The sequence below is a fragment of the Cutaneotrichosporon cavernicola genome (genome assembly GCF_030864355.1).
Source record: "Cutaneotrichosporon cavernicola HIS019 DNA, chromosome: 1".
Lineage (NCBI taxonomy): Eukaryota > Fungi > Basidiomycota > Tremellomycetes > Trichosporonales > Trichosporonaceae > Cutaneotrichosporon > Cutaneotrichosporon cavernicola.
Window position 1 is genome coordinate 1118486 of NC_083393.1, and position 15665 is coordinate 1134150.

The window sequence follows — 15665 nt, forward strand, 5'->3', positions numbered from 1 at the left end:
GCTCTTTGTGTCATTTTGCGCACAAACAGTAGTGGTCCGTGTGTAGATGAGTAGATGAGGAGATGAGGTGCATGAGGAGATGAGTGCAACAGATTGGTAAATCAGCTGCGAATCAGTTAGCAAGCATTTCAGTCCAATGACGTCGTCATTATCGTATCACTCCGAAATGCGTATCCGCTTCTACGCAATTTCATCTCTTTGCTTCAGTCCTATTTCTGCACTTGTTCTATTCGAGATACATAGCGCGCGAGTATCCGCGACTTAGAAGAGGTCCATGGCATCCTGGCCCGGCGCACGGACGGCACGCACACGTCCCTCAAAGCTGAACATATCCCCTTCGTAGGCGACAAAGCCCAGATCCACGCCCTGCTCAGTAGCGCTCAGGCGGTCGTTCAGACCAAGCACGTCGACGAGGTTGGCGCTCACGAGGTCGATGGCGTCCTGTCGCGAGAAGGTCGTGGGCGCGGATGCGTACGCCATCGCGCTCTCAAAGCGGGTGAGGCGTGCGTCGCATGCCTCGATAATGCCGAGGCCGACCTTGACACCGCGGGTGTGCAAGTACGCGGGGAGGGTCATGTTGCTGAGCGGCGGGCCGGGGAGGATTCGCCTCTGGTCCCACATGAATGGGAAGGCGCGGGGAGCTGCGATGACTACGCCAATGTTCTCGGCGGCCAGCTCGTCAGCCAGCATCCACGCCTCCTGCGCCCCAGAGATCGTCAGCCGCATTGCCGGGACGGTACGCTTCAAGCGAATGAGGGCGGCGATGGCGTCGGCCGAGTTCACGGACGCGACGAGGCGGAGCTCTCCGGCTGCGACCTTTCCAAAGGCGGCTGCGACCTCACCTTGGCCTGCTTCGCCGTGGAGGAGGCGGCGGAGGACACCCATCGCAGTCGCGACGGAAAAGCTCGAATCGCCATGAGCGTCGCCGAACTGTCTAACCGCGATGTGCAATGCGGCCGCATGGTTTCCGATCGCGCCCGCCTCGAGCGCATGCCGCGCACCGAGCGAGAATGAGTATGACATGCCCATGAGGAACTCGCCAGTGGAGGGGCAAGTGACACCCGTGGTGATGCCCTCGCGCAGCGCCATGAGCTCGTCCTTGCCACCGAACTGAGCACCGTCGGCAGCATGCACGAGGAGGCCCGAGAGGATCTTGTTGTCGTCCAGGATGCTGGGAGCAGCGCCTGTATGCGTCGTTTCCTCCGCGCTGATTTCCTCGAGGCCGAGAGGGGAGCCGTAGGAGATAAGGCCTGGGGCCAGCGAGCCACCCTTGAGGTCGATGGTCTCGTACCCGGCGCTTGAGGCGGTTACACAGTTATTGCCAGCACAAGTGATCTTGCCATTCTCCACGACGACCGTACCGGGCTCGCCCTCACCCTGGCTCTTGACGCCGGAGAGGTAGAGATTCCTGACGCCCTGGAACACGATGTTGGACGAGCGCTTCTTCGGACGAAGGTCGGGATCGCCGCGCGACGCGACGGCCTCTGCAGCCTCCTTGTCATAGTCGCCCTTCGGGGTGATCTGCTGGGCGGCAGCTGGCTTACGCACGACGTGAGGATGGACAATCTGTGGGATGCCGTCGATGTAGGTTTGCTTGGGCGTGGCACCGACAGCGAGGGGGAAGCTATCCCACACGACAACGTCAGCGTCGTAGCCTGGACGGACGTAACCAAGGCGATGACCGAGGCCCGCAACTGTAGCTGACGTAGTTGTGACAGCAGCTAGGGCGCGGTTCCACTCCAAACCGAAGGCATGCGCCTGTGCGGCTCTGGGCGTCAGCTTTGTCCAAGCTCATATACAGAGTCGTCCAGAAAGAGAAAGTGTTCGGACGCCGCCACACGGCCCCTTTCCTTACCCCATCAAGGCCCCGCTCGGAGCACTGGGGGTACTGCAGGGGCTGCTACGCATGGTGTTGCTTCGTCTCCCTCGCACAACTCACTCGTAGATCAGGTAACGGCTGTCGAGGACCGGGTGGTCCGACTTCATGATGACCTTGAGACCAGCCTCGTCGAGGACCTTGGCGGCATACGGTGAGCCGCGGTACGCCTCGCGCTTGTACCGTGCATTGTTGGCGAAGATGGCCACAGCGGGAGGAGTCTTGCCCCACGTCTGGCGAAGCAGGCCTGGGACGAGGTACGCCTCTGTACGTCAGCCACCCCACCTCCAAGTTACTCACCATGGGCGTGATGGAACGCAGCGATGGAGAACTTGAACTCGTTTGAGGTGCGCACCAGATCGTTCAAATCAACAGTCTCGTAGCAGTGGATGTTGACCTTGACGTGTCCGCGGATGATGTCAGCCATGACCTCCCCTGAAGTCAGCCCCATCTCCATCTATACTTACACTCGAGGCTATCGGGGAACGGGGCGGTCTGCTTCTTCGGCGCAGCGCACCACGCGTCCTGCTGGTCCTTGAGTTTCTTGCCCTCAGAGTACGCACGGCGGAAGTCGTACGCAGCGTCCATCCTTGCATTGTGGTACCAGACCTTGGCGTTCTCACCGCATGCATGCTTGATGTGCCGCCATGAGCGCGTGCGCTGCCACTCGCCATTGCGAATCACAAACGGTGGCTCGACCTGCATGCTCTGTGGAGTGTTCTCGGCCGTCCAGCGAGGCTTGAACGTGAACGCCTGTCCGCCGATGTTACCTGCACTGCCAGGCAGTACCAACATGGTCGTAATCCCGCCCGCAATGCTCAGGTTGAACGCCGCGTCGTGCGTGTTAAACCCGTCAAGACTGCGCAGCCACGGTTGGATCGGCGCCTTGTCGCTGTTCGTCTCGTCGCTACCACGCAATTCAGGCAAGGGGTCGATGCCCATATGCGAGTGCACGTCGACGATGCCTGGCGTGACCCACGCGCCGTCGAGCTCGACAGTCTGGACGCTTCGGCCCTTGTTCTTGGCGGCCTCGAAGAGCTCCTCAAAGCCCTCGCCGGTGCTGATCTTGCGGACCACTCCGCCCTCGAGCCATACATCGGCGCCGTACAGCACTTCCGTGCCGTCTTTCTCGCCCGTCCACAGGGTCGCGTTCTTCAGCAGCACCGGCGCCGTACCCTTGACGTACCGGTCCGAGTGTTTGCGCGCGGATGTGGCCTGCTCCGGAGAGGGTTCCTGGTTGAGATGCCTGCATCGCTTCATGCCCTCATGTATGAAGGGAGGAAGTACCTCGGGCTCCCCTGGCCACGGAAAGCCTAGGTCGTTCTTGAGAACTGTGCCCACCAAGAGGGGGGGGCTCACCAAGAGGAGGAGGAAGCTCGCCAGGAAGGTAATTGGAAGGAGGAAGCTCGCGTTGTGGTTGGGCTTGTGGTCTTTGAAGCTCGTGTCATCGTCATCGCTGACGAGGAGTGGCTTCTCAACATCAGGACGTTGCTCCCGGCGCTGCACGAGGCGAGGCATCGTGGCTTGGTAGAGAGGGCCTAATGAGAGATTGGGACAGAGGAGAGAGGTAGAAGGGAGAGAGAGGAAGACGAGTTGTATCGCGGGTGGCCGACTAGCCAACTAACAGGTGGGTGACCTACGTCATTCAAATCCAATAGTCACTAGACGTTATCATAGAAGAATAGGTTACACACAATGTCTATTACACAGACACTACAAGACACTACATACCACGAACCATCCGCCGCACCTCGGCGCCACCACGAGGCTCGCGCGCCTCCATCTCGTCCTCGGTTACCATGCGCTTGCCGAGCGTGCGCTTCTTCTTCGCAGGCGCAGGGGTGGTGGTGTCCTTGACGAGCTTGACGAGGTCCTCGTCCTCGTTGTACGGCGTGCGCGCCTTGACCTGCCGCTTGCTCTCTCGCAATGGCGTGAGTTTGGCGCTTGCCTTGGATGCCTGCTTCTGTGGGCTGCGGCGGTTCGAGGCGCGGCGCGGCGCTGGCTCCGATTCCACGCTAGCGCTCGAGGTAAATGAACCATCGAAGTCCTCGTCGGAACCGTCCTCCGACTCGTCATCGTCATCGTAGCCATCGCCAGAGACTTCGACGTCCTCGGCATCCTCCGAATCGGCGCTGGTGCTCTGGCTAACCATGGAGTCGCCCTCGATGGTGCCCTCCTCGTCGTCCGAGTCGAGCTCCTCGTCGTCAGAGTCGACCTCCCCAGAGCGGTCGACGTCCTGGGCCGCACTGGGCGTAGTCGCTCTGGGATTGGTGGTCGTACGAGTCGAGTCGGCGGGCGTGATGTGCCGGGGCTCAATTGGCTCCTCCTCCTCCGAGTCCTCGTCAACATCCATCTCCTCATCAGAAGCATCATCGGTGCCAGACTCGGACTGCTCATTCTCCTCCGAATCGGACTCGGTCGCATCCCCGTCGATGGAGCCGTTCATGTTGCGCGGCCCGTTGAATAATAGCGAGATCTCCTCCTCGACCTCTCTCTCGGAAGTTGAGCCATTGGTCTCTTTCCGGATCGGGGCTCCGAGGAAAGGGTCGGTGAGAGAGTCCTATGGTCAGCCGCGCGGACATCATCAAACTCACCATCGTGAAGTCGCCGTCCGTGGCCGAGTCAAAGCTATCGTCGTACGACGTGTCCGCTGAATCGCCCATGGTGCGCTGCACAATGTCAAGCTTCATATCCGCCTTCAACTCGGCCGCAGCAGCCTGAGGTTAGCCTATATCTTCGAGAACTGGCTTACCGCCGCCTGGAAGCGCTTCTCGTAGTCTGCGTGGATGCGCTTGATTGTGTCCTGGAGGTCGCGAGAAACCTCCTCGCGAATATCGACTTCGAGCTGGGCGTTGCGCATCTCGCTCTCGAAGAGCTGCGTCTTGAGCTCGCGCAGTTGCTCAAACAGGTAGTCAACGAGGAGATCCTGCTCATCGTCGTCGTCATCCTCAGCGTCCTCCTCGACTACCTCGAGTTCCTCCTCGACCATCTTGATCACCTCCGGCACGGGTGGAGGAGCGGGTGCCTTGGGAGGAGGCGGTGCGGGCCGAGCGTGAACTCGTGAAGGACGGGAGCTCGCGCTCACAGCAGCTGCCGCTGCGCGTGCAGAGGGACGGCCGCTGGCCGCACGGGCACTTGAACCGCGAACGGGGATGACGGGAGGGGCCACAGTTGTTGGTGGGGAGGGCGCAGCTGGTGCCGGCAATTCGCTGGGCTTCCTAACCACGGGCACCATGACCTTGATCTTCTGCCCACCGCCCATGGCGGAACGGAATGCGCTCAGGTGGCTGGAAATCTGGCGCTTGAGGGTCGGAATTGTCGTCTTGTGTGTCGCGGTCGTCTGGATCTCGCGTGCGATGGCCGAGAAGCGCATGACGTGCGAGTTCTCGTCAAATCCTGTATCGTATGGATTGACGTGGATCATCATGACCGCATGGCCGTCACCCACAAAGAAGTTCTGGAAGATCTCCGTGAGCTTTGCGTGGCGGAAGGGGACGATCGCGAGCTTCTTGCGAGTGCCGGGAGGACTAGGGGCGGCCATGCGCTGTTGATTGGCTCTAAGGACCTCGAGACATTGGCCAAGCACCATGAGCGACTTGTTGATGTTACCTGCTTCCTTGAGGCGGTCACCCGTGGTAGCAGCGTTGCGGGCACGTTCAGAGCCGGCGAGATCAACAATGGCAAGACGTGACACCTGCGCCGAGTCCGGGTCCTCGGGAGCGCCGTTGTGCACGCGGACGACCTTGATGGTAAAGATACCGTGGCTGCGACTTGACTCGCGATTCGCCATGGTACCGAACACCTGACGCGCGCCCTGGCCGCAGCGGAAGACTGCCAGTGCCTCGTCGCGCGTGCGCACACGGATCTCGTGAGCGCCGCAGATGTACTTGCCATTTCCCTCAGGGTCGTTCTTAAGAACGAGGGCTCTTCGCTTGAGGACACCGCCGCCACCGTTAGCCAGCGCCGCGAGACTCATGGAAGAGTTGATGTGGCCGGATAATCCGACCATGCTCATGGTGCGCGGCATCGCCGACGCGCGAGGCATTGCGGACACGCGAGGAGTGGCTGAGGCAACCTTGGGCCGCGTTGACGGCAAGACAGAGTCGAGTAGGTCAAAGATCTGTCAAGTCAGCTTGAGTGGACGTCCGTGAGCCTACCTTGTCATTGTAGACTTCGACGTAGGAGACAAACACGGCGTACGAGAAGTTGCGGTCTACTTTGACGCCTGGTGTCAACTACGGTTAGGCTTCATCCAGCAGCTCACTGTCACTGAGGCGCGCTTCCGGCTCAAACGGGAGGCTTTGGAGGTCGATACCGTCATCTTCGTCGGTGAGGACGACATCAGCCAAGCCCTGGCACTTGAGCTAGATGTAAGCGCCGCTCCAACACAGACGTACATTGGCCGTGCTCTCCATCCCCTTGATGGAGTTAAACACGACGTCTACGGAGCGGGGGAGTAATCCACGGTCCTCAATCTTGGTGCAGTCGCCACCTTGGATTGTGTATCTGTCATCAGCGAGGCGCCGCAGTGATTGTTGGAGGAAGAACGAGTGCGAGGGAATGTGATTGGCATGACTTTAGGCGGGTTGACGAAAAAGGTGAAGGGGAAGGGAGACTCACGTCTTGCCACTGTTGCTGACGCCATAAGCGAACAGCAGCCCATTCTCGCCATGCAACAGCTTCTCGACGAGCGGCTTGGTCGTCTCGTCAAAAAAGTTGTTCTGCGCCGTATTTGGCCCAAACACGCGGTTGAACGAGTACAGTTGACTGGGCTTTGGCATATGTAGTCGGGACTCGGCAGGCGGGCGCATCAAGACGCTCTTCTTGTCCTGCACCTCGAGGTAAGGACTGCCGCCCTCGGCCTCGAGTTGTGGTCGAATGCGGAGGTATGCTTGAAGCTGCTCAGTGTAGGTATCCGCTGCCTCCTTCGTCTCCTTCTCTTGCTTGTCCTTGAGCTTGTCGGACACCTTGCGGAGACCTTCCTTGCCTTTGGCCAGGAGGCCGTGGGCGGGAGGCTTGACACCTAAGACAGCAGGGGAAGCTGCCGCGCCCTGCTGCGCTCGGAGACGAGTCACACGCCCAGCTGGTGTGGCTGAGGTTTGTGGTTGTGCTCGAGTTCGTGTTGATGCCCTCTGTGTAGACATTGTTTGAACGAGTCGACTGAGAGTGAAGTGATGTGATGTGATGTTGATTTCGCGGCTGTTTTGTTTTGTCTCCTGGGCATTGGACCTGAGCCCTGATTCCACGGAACCAAAATCACAAGTGCTTCACAAAGTGTCAATCCTAATAACAATACAATACAGACGCTTGTACTAATCATGCCAATCCAATATCACTCTACTATGCACTATTCTACACTGAACATCTCTCCAGCAGCTTCTCCAACAAGACGATCAAGAGGTTGGAGCTGCTTTTCAGCATGTCCGCGAAGAGGCTGATGATATTGTGATCCTCACTCATGCGAATGAACGGGATACCGTCTGCCGTGTTCTCCTAGGACGAAACCCTCTCAACCGCCTCGTCCAAGAGTCGGTACGCAAAGCCACTGGCTGACCCAAAAACTGCAGATTTCACTGCCACTACAGTTTTCGTCGGTGGACACCAATCGAAATCATTTGGGAGTCACAGGCAAACGCTGGGCAGCGGGAAAGAGATCGCGACAATGGTCGGCAAAATGATCATCTTCCTCATCGTCCCCGATAGTAGCCCCATCGTCCTCGGTGATGACGTCCTCGACACAGTCGTCGGCACTCGTGTCGCTATCGCGACCGTATGGGTTGGGAGTGGAGACCCGTGAGCTCTCGTCAAAAGCGTCCCCGATCGTGTCGTCCCGCCATGTCGTCATCGCCAGGTCGTCCCGCCAGGTCCATCACTACCTCTATGAATGGAGTCGGGGTTGCCGAGCGGTCGAGCTCCTCAGAAATTGTGTGCTCCTCGCGGTATAAGTCGAATATCAGGTCATCATCCTCATCGGAATCGTGCAGGCGATTGAATGGTGCAAGTCATCACAGTCATCACAGAGTCAGTGTACAGAGTCGGACGATACCAACGTCTAGTCGCCTGTATTCCACGTCGTGTGGTCGGCGACTCTGTTGGGTTCGGATCGGCGGAGGAGTACCTCCTGATGTTGTTTGACATTGAGTAATGATGTGAGAAGATGAGTGATGGAGCCATCAGGAGAAGGTAAGGAAGGAAGACAACATTGATAAAACCCTCTATCCTCTCTGCCCGAAATTCTATGACTTACGCGTGCCGTTCTTCCTCACATGCCCTCGCTGGTGACCCCCTGATGCTCACACTCGCCAGGCAGCACCTCCTCATCATCCCTCAGGCAGATGACTGGGCTGCGCTTCGCCTCTTACAGCTTGGCCTTGCTTCCGGCCACGCCCTTCCGCGCATCGCGATCGGCCTGTGCACGGTCGCGCAGCCGCCGGCGGAGGAGCTTGCCAGCTGCACTCTTAGGAATCTCGTCGATAACGAACACGCCGCCTCCGAGGCGCTTGTGTCTCGCGACGCGCGCAGCAACCCACTCCTGAATATCACGGTCGAACGCCGCGGGGTCCAGGTTCTCCCTGTCGCGGACGGTGACATAAGCGGTAGGCAACTCGCTCGCCTGCGAAGCGTCGTACACGCCCACGACGGCGGCGTCTGCGATACGCGGGTGCGTGAGGAGGAGCGCCTCGAGCTCGGCCGGCGGCACCTGGAAGCCCTTGTACTTGATGAGCTCCTTGACACGGTCCACTACGCGGAAGTATCCGTCTGGTGAGCGGACGACGACATCGCCGGTCTTGAAGTAGTCGCCCTCCATGGTGCCGGTAGTTGCGACTGGGTTGCGGTGGTATCCCTTCATGACCGAGGGTGAGCGGACCCAGAGCTCGCCTCGCTCGCCGTCGGGCACGTCTTGCCCGTCCGAGTCGACGATGCGCGCCTCAAAGGTGGGAAGGAGGCGGCCGATGGAGGCTGGCGGCGCGCGCTCTACCTCGTCGCGCGTCAGCGCGGTGATGAGCGGCGACGTCTCAGAGAGACCGTAACACTGCGTCACTTTGACGGAAGGCAGGCGCTTCTGGAAGGCGGCGATGAGGTCCGGTCCGAGGGGTGCAGCTGCCGAGCACACGCTGCGCAAGCACGTCAGGTCGTACTTGTCGAGGTTGGGCGAGTTGTACAGCGTGATCACGATAGGAGGGACGATGAGGCCATGCTTGACGCGGTACTTTTCGATCGCGCGGAGCGCGTTCGTCTCCTCGAAGCGCGGGAGGACGACGGCCGCCGCGCCAACAGACAGTGGCTGGAAGAGCGAGTTCGTCGTGCCGTAGATATGACTGAATGGGAGGTAGGCGATCATCTTGTCACCAGGCCCGAGGGGCTCGCACGCAATGTTGCACGCCTGCAACTGACTCGTGAGGTTCCAGTGAGTCGTCTCGACGCCCTTGGGCAACCCCGTCGTGCCAGAGGAGTAGCACATCCATGTCGTTGCGTCCGTCTGCGCGCCAGTGAACTTCTCAACCTTGGCCCGGCCCCTGTACAGCTCCGTGACGACCTTGTAGCGTGCAGGCACGGGTTTGTCCTGTTCAGTAGCGAGGAGCACGACATGCGTGTCGGGGAAGGCACGCTGCAGCAGCGGACGCGTGCGGTTGAACTTGTCTACGAGATCGGGGGCAATGAAGATGAGCTTGCTGCCCGAGTTGTTGAGCTGGTGTGCGAGCTCGCTCGGTTCGTACGCAAAGTTGGCAGGTGTCACCACAATGCCGGCGGCGAGGCAACCGTACGCTGCGCGCACCCATTCCAACGAGTTCAAGCCCCAGATGCACGCCCTGTCGCCGCGCTTGAGCCCGATGGCGCGCAGCCCCGACGCAAGGCGGAGTGCCTCGTCTTCGAGCCCAGCGCGCGTGATTTGCCGCCCGTCAATCCCGTCGATGAACGCCGGCAGTGAGCTGTCGAACACCGGCTCGGCGGGAAAGAGGTACTCAAAGAGGCCCAAGCGCGGAAGCGACGGTACTCGGTGTTCCGACGTGTAGATGACTGGCGCGGGCGACATGGCTTTTGGAAGAGAGACGGAGAGAGTGCAAGATGTCAAGAGTCAGAGCGAGGCGACTTTGTACATTGCCAAGCCATTGCGTGCGTTATCTCGTCGTCGGAGGATCCTGGTCTGCTTCGGGTGTTCGGACTTGGCCGAAAGAGACTGATCGATGGCGTGCGACAAGGTGAGCGCTCGCAAAGGTGACTAAATGTGGGCAGCCATTTGGGGGCCCCATGAGATCAGAAGTAGGCATAAGAGTCTTGCATATGCTTGCATCATGGTCGACGAGACAGACCTCGCACTGTCCACTGCCTGCCTCGATCATCGATCATGAGACGAAAAATTGTGCTGTGGGCCCACCTCCCTGCAGCGCTTGTTACTCGCCTTGCCGGCGCGAGGAGGTGACAGGCAGCGATGCGGAAGCGAACACCGTCAACCCAGGCGAGGACAAAGTTGCCTTTGGGCTACGTCTCATCGTCACGGATGCCATTGTTTGGGTTGGACTGAGCGCTATTGCTTGGATTGGATGTAGACATGGTGAGAGAGATGAGAAAATGGATGGAGAGGCGTTCGTGGGCATGTACGTGTACGTGACATTTTGATGTGTGTTCTGTTCCGCACGTTCCTTGCTGACCGTCGGCGCCGAATCAGCGTCAGCGCAGACAATGTGTTGGCGCCCTCAAGTTTTGGGAGCATGACTGAAGTATACGGGTACATGCTCAACCAACATATTAGACGGAATCGGGAGACACGATAAAGATACTGTAGCATAAGTACAGAAGAAGGGCGATGGGGGTTTAGCTGGGGGAAGGGGAATGGTCCAATGAGTGACTTCCGAGTTGGTCATCGTTTGACACATTTACATTTCAGATATTGAACAGACGCTGGGTGGGTCAGCAAGATTTGGGAAGCCACACCAACTCGGTTCTTGGGCGGGATGGTTGACGGCTGTGGCTAGTCGAGTGCCATGTCATTGGATATTTATCACCAGCCCTAGGCAAACGAGAAACGACTGAACCACGATGGTTGAGAAGCACACAGCAGAGCTAGGCCCTGGAAGGCGTCTGCGCGTAAGCTCGCAACATTTAGGTGAAGACGTACTGGAGGGCTGCAGAGAGTAAGAGAACTGAACGAGTAATGATCGATGAGAGGGTGAGGCTTGTGCTTCGGCAATGGCCACGCCGATTCCAATGGAACAGATTGGTCGCTTGCCTCAAGTGCGAGCTAGTTTACGAGGCTAGACCTCATCCACTTCAATGAAAGCGGTGTCCTTCGCGCCGACCTCTCCTTCTTTGTTTGTTCAGCTGCTCTGGATGCAACGTCGGCTCTCTCCTGACTTCCGCTTCCCACAGCATGGGGACACGACCTCGCTGTCTTCGAGCTCCGGATCGAGCAGCGTGACTACACGCACTTCCTGAGACTCGTTGACACGGTCTTTGAACACGTCGCTGCTAGTCAGACAATTAACCTGGCTGCTCGAATGTAGCGTTCATCGGGGCGGAAGCGGACGCCGTCAGGCGTGATGAGCGCCAAGTCGCTGTCATCCCACGTCGGGAGGTCGCGGATATAGGGCCCAGTGTCGGTCTTGTTGATATCTTGGCGAGGGAAGAAACCTGATGAGGGTAGCGAGGAAGGTGGTTTGGGTGGAGGACAAAGTGATGGGAGGGAAGGGCTTGGTGACACCGCAGAGAGGCTCAGAGTGTGAATAAAAGTCAGAAAGTTGACGCAAGCCAGTCAAGGATGAAGGAGTAGGCTGATGGTGTGGAATGTATCAATGTAAAGCAGTCAAGGTTAGAGAAACGAATAAAGGTCAAGGTAGGTGAGCGTCGGAACATCTGTCGTCAGATCGTCAGAATTACTACGACAACACATTTGCACATTAACAGTTAACCCATACCCAAATCCAAACGACACCTCCACATCTGCTTCTTGATACAAAACCTAGTCCCAATCGCTGTCCGACTCGTCCTCCTCGTCCGAGTCTCCGAGGTCCTGCTTACGCTGCGCCAGGGCGGCGGCCAGCGACGAAGCGAGGCCGCCACCCTCCGGTGGCGAAGCGGCAGCAGCGACAGCCGCGCCGCCTGCGGCGCCGGCCACAGCGGCACCACCTGCAGCCATGGGAGAGATGTGCTTCTCCGAGTCGTCGACCTTCTTGAGCTTGTGCACGCCCTGACCTTGGATCGCGGCGAGGAGTGCGGACCGCCCACCTTCGGCCTTCGGAAGGGGTGGTGCGGCGGTCGCTGCCGCTGCAGGCGGGGGAGGTGGCGGTGGGGGCGGGCCGGAGCGGCCAGGAGGAGGAGGTGGAGGGGGAGGTGGGGCGATGGGAGCGGTGCGTCCGGGAGGAGGGGGTGGGGGCGGAGGAGGAGCGGTGGGTGTGGAGCGCCCAGGAGGGGGTGGTGGTGGTGGTGGAGGAGGAGGAGGAGGAGGGGGAGGAGGGGGAGGAGCAGCGACGGGCGGGGCATGCCGCGCCGGAGGTGGTGGCGGGGGCGGCGGAGAGGGAGTGCGGACGGGAGCGGGGCGGGCGGGTGGGGCCCGAGGAGGAGGAGGAGGCGTTGGTGCTGACGGCTCGCTTGGTGGCGCACGGGGAGGAGGAGCAGCAGGCGCTGGCTTGCGTCGAGACGTTGGAGGAGGGGGCGGTCCTCTCTTCGGCTTGGGCTGTTCGGGGATGGGTTGAGCGGCCGTCATCGCCAGCGCCTGGAAGTTAGCTCACGGCGAAACTCTCAAATGAAGCGCAGCTTGCCACTCACATTGTCGATACCACCCTGGCTCTCAACGAAGTCTTTGATGAAGTTCTCGTTGTTTTTGATGTCGGCCTCAGAAACACCGCGCATCGTGAGCTGCTCAAGTAGAATCTGCCAGCTTGGGTCAACACCCGAGGACGTGAATCCCTTCTCAGAGTCGAAGCCCATGTGCGCAACATGCTTGAACGACCCGTCCTTTGGACCGGAGATGATACTTTTGTCGAGGCGGCCCTTGATGCGCTGCGCGAACGACTTCTTCTCGCTGCCGCCGCCGCTGCCTTCGTCTCTGCGGTTGACCTTGTGGGCGTACTTGGCCCGGTTCGCGACCTTTTTGTAGAACTCGTGGGCCTCTGGCTCCGAAGGGAAGACGAAAGCGATCATGGCGTCCTGTGCGTCAGCGCGAGCCTCAGTTTGAGGAATACCCCAGACGCCCAGGTGTGAAAGAACGGCTTGTCGGCGTTGTACTCGATCTCGTTGGGCAACTCGTGTTCCCAGACGACACCGCGGCCCGACTGTTGTTAGGTGCAGGGTTCCGGGTTGCAGGTTCCAGGGTGCATGCTCACGGAGAGGTCGACGATACGGAACCACAGTCCACCCTTGGCCTTGTCGGCGACGAACGCTAGCGCACCTGTTGCCCCGCCATAGTTCCATCTGGTGTTAGCGTGGCGACTAGAGCGTTCTCACGTCGACGAGTCGGGCTTTGCATAGTATACTCGGGCGACAGCAGCGGTGATGATCTTGTTGGAGGAGCTGGAGGTGGGTATAGCCTTTTTGACCTTTGCCTTATCCTCTGCGGAGAGGAGGCCTGAAGGGGCCATGGTTGATGTTGATGATGGGTGTGAGGAAGAGTGAGAGTTAGAGTGTTTGTGGAATGGTTGTTGGGATGAATGATGATGTCGACACAGCATCATCTCATTCTCACCTTTGGCGGAATTGGCGTATAACCTGACTGTGTGACTGCGCGCCAGGGGCCAGGGCCCAGGTGGGTAACCAGATGTGACGATGGTTAAAGGAGGGGATACTATAAAATTAGTATAGTATAGATTAGGATTCAGGGCTAATGTCTGTCTTGTGAATGACGTCGAACTATGAGTATGATTATGATTATGATTATGATTACAGGTAACACGGTCAAGCGGTCGAGTGGCCGGCCACCTCTATTCACTCGACTCTTTATCATTCTTCATCCAAACTTCATCTTCCTCAACCACTCCTTCTCAAACACAATGGCTTACTTGGAAAATGGCCTCTGCTCAAACTCATGGCTCGTACTCGCCGTCTTTGGAGGCCTCGCCTCCATCCCACTAGGCTGCATGGCCCTTTACGCTCGCCAAGTCGAAAAGAGGCCTTGGAAACACAAGACAGCCACCGTCCTTGTCCTTGGCGATATCGGCCGCTCCCCACGAATGATGTACCACGCAGAGAGCTTAGCCAAGGCCGGCTGGGACACGTACATGGTCGGCTATGGCGGTGAGTGTCTTCGCCAGCTAGACTGACCCCAGACACGGCTCCAATTCCATCGCTCTTAGAGACACCACGCGTCCACTTCCTCCATCTCTGGAACCCGCCCAAGCTGGTCATGAAGCTCCCTTGGATCGTCCGGGCGCCTATCCGGATCCTCTACCAGATCGTATCGGTCGTGTACCTCTGCGTCTTTGCGATCCCTTGCAATACCCAGATCTTCCTCGTGCAGGTACGTGCGCCCAGATTCTTAGCTCACCCAGAACCCTCCGGCCATCCCCACACTTCTCCTCTCCCAAATCATCTCCGAGACTACCCGGTCCAAGCTCATCATTGACTGGCACAACACGGGATATTCTATCCTCGCACTGCGTCTCGGATCAGACTCCCGCATCGTCAAATGGGCCAAGGCGTAGGTTCCGTGGGTGCCCGGCTAAATCACAGCTTCGAGCGCAAGTTTGGCAAGCGCGCGTACTGCCATCTCTTCGTCACTCGCGCCCTGGAGGAGTATCTTACGCGGGAATGGCATCTCGAGGGGCGCACGGCGGTTCTCCACGACCGCCCGCCATCCCAGTTCCGTCGCACCGAGATGATCACGCAGCTGAATGTGAGCTCAAATCGAGGCACGGCCAACTGACCGAAGCTCTTCCGCCGCATCGCTCCCACCATCACACCACCGGCGCCCGAGTGGCTCCACAGCCCCAACATCCGAAACACGTCGTTCACGGAGCTCACGCCCTCAGGCGTCAAGCTGCGTGAGGACAGGCCAGTGTTTATGGTTTCGTCGACGTCATGGACAGCGGATGAGGACTTTGGGCTCCTCCTCGAGGCGCTCGACATGTACCAAACGCGCAAGTCGTCACCAGAGGGAAAGAGCCTGCCTCGGGTGATGTTGATCATCACTGGGCGAGGTCCGCTGCGGAAACCCTTCGTGAAGCAGGTGGCGGAGAGAGAAAACTCAGGCAAGTGGCCTGACGTTGTCGTGCGCTGCATGTTCGTCAGCGCGCGTGACTACCCGCTGTTATTGGGTTGCGGGGACCTGGGCATCTCGATGCACCAGTCGTCGTCTGGGCGGGATCTGCCAATGAAGGTCGTCGACATGTTTGGGTGTGGCGTGCCGGTTCTTGCACGCGGTTTCGCGTGCGTTGATGAGCTGGTCAAGGACGGCATCAATGGGCGGATATTCAACACGAGCACCGAGCTCGCGGACCAGCTCATTGTGCGTCTTGATATGACATCAGCTGACTACAGGATACACTCGACGGCTTCCCACATGCACCCAAGCTCGAGGCCTTGGACCAGTACTTTACCCAAAGAGCTGGTGTCTCCACGCCCATGCGCCGGGTTACCCGGCCCGGCGTCGAGGAGGAGTGGTCGACTTGGGACGAGAACTGGGACGCAGTTATGCGCCGCGGCGTCCTTGACTTTAAGCGTTGGTAAGGTGCGACATAGAGACATCGTGTAGGCATACATTGGATGCAGCATTTGCATAGCTATCAACAACAGCGGGGCTTAAGGGCGATGTAAAACTGCGAACAACACATTAGCGGCCCATGGGCCCATGGGCCGC

At 59.0% G+C, this 15665-nt stretch overlaps 5 protein-coding genes across 5 annotated transcripts; 1 reads left to right on the forward strand and 4 right to left on the reverse strand.

Moving 5' to 3' along the window:
- Positions 1 to 261: 261 nt before the first annotated feature.
- On the reverse strand, positions 262 to 3394 carry CcaverHIS019_0104190 (uncharacterized protein; the record flags this gene model as incomplete). The annotated part of the gene is made up of 5 exons (XM_060600111.1): positions 262 to 1768; positions 1940 to 2141; positions 2177 to 2311; positions 2344 to 3109; positions 3236 to 3394. 5 exons carry the CDS (start codon positions 3392 to 3394, stop codon positions 262 to 264), a joined length of 2769 nt encoding a protein of 922 aa, XP_060452967.1.
- A 205-nt stretch (positions 3395 to 3599) lies between these two features.
- On the reverse strand, positions 3600 to 7020 carry CcaverHIS019_0104200 (uncharacterized protein; the record flags this gene model as incomplete). Its single annotated transcript, XM_060600123.1, has 7 exons — positions 3600 to 4436; positions 4471 to 4593; positions 4629 to 5996; positions 6034 to 6101; positions 6141 to 6240; positions 6274 to 6382; positions 6497 to 7020. The coding sequence occupies 7 exons, from the start codon at positions 7018 to 7020 to the stop codon at positions 3600 to 3602; spliced, it is 3129 nt and encodes a 1042-aa protein (XP_060452968.1).
- A 1214-nt stretch (positions 7021 to 8234) lies between these two features.
- On the reverse strand, positions 8235 to 9911 carry CcaverHIS019_0104210 (uncharacterized protein; the record flags this gene model as incomplete). The annotated part of the gene is made up of 1 exon (XM_060600134.1): positions 8235 to 9911. One exon carries the CDS (start codon positions 9909 to 9911, stop codon positions 8235 to 8237), a length of 1677 nt encoding a protein of 558 aa, XP_060452969.1.
- A 1923-nt stretch (positions 9912 to 11834) lies between these two features.
- On the reverse strand, positions 11835 to 13452 carry CcaverHIS019_0104220 (uncharacterized protein; the record flags this gene model as incomplete). Its single annotated transcript, XM_060600145.1, has 5 exons — positions 11835 to 12587; positions 12641 to 13021; positions 13057 to 13146; positions 13198 to 13285; positions 13319 to 13452. 5 exons carry the CDS (start codon positions 13450 to 13452, stop codon positions 11835 to 11837), a joined length of 1446 nt encoding a protein of 481 aa, XP_060452970.1.
- A 408-nt stretch (positions 13453 to 13860) lies between these two features.
- On the forward strand, positions 13861 to 15535 carry ALG1 (uncharacterized protein; the record flags this gene model as incomplete). Its single annotated transcript, XM_060600156.1, has 6 exons — positions 13861 to 14104; positions 14137 to 14327; positions 14359 to 14507; positions 14540 to 14702; positions 14739 to 15314; positions 15347 to 15535. The coding sequence occupies 6 exons, from the start codon at positions 13861 to 13863 to the stop codon at positions 15533 to 15535; spliced, it is 1512 nt and encodes a 503-aa protein (XP_060452971.1).
- Between the last annotated feature and the right edge of the window lie 130 nt (positions 15536 to 15665).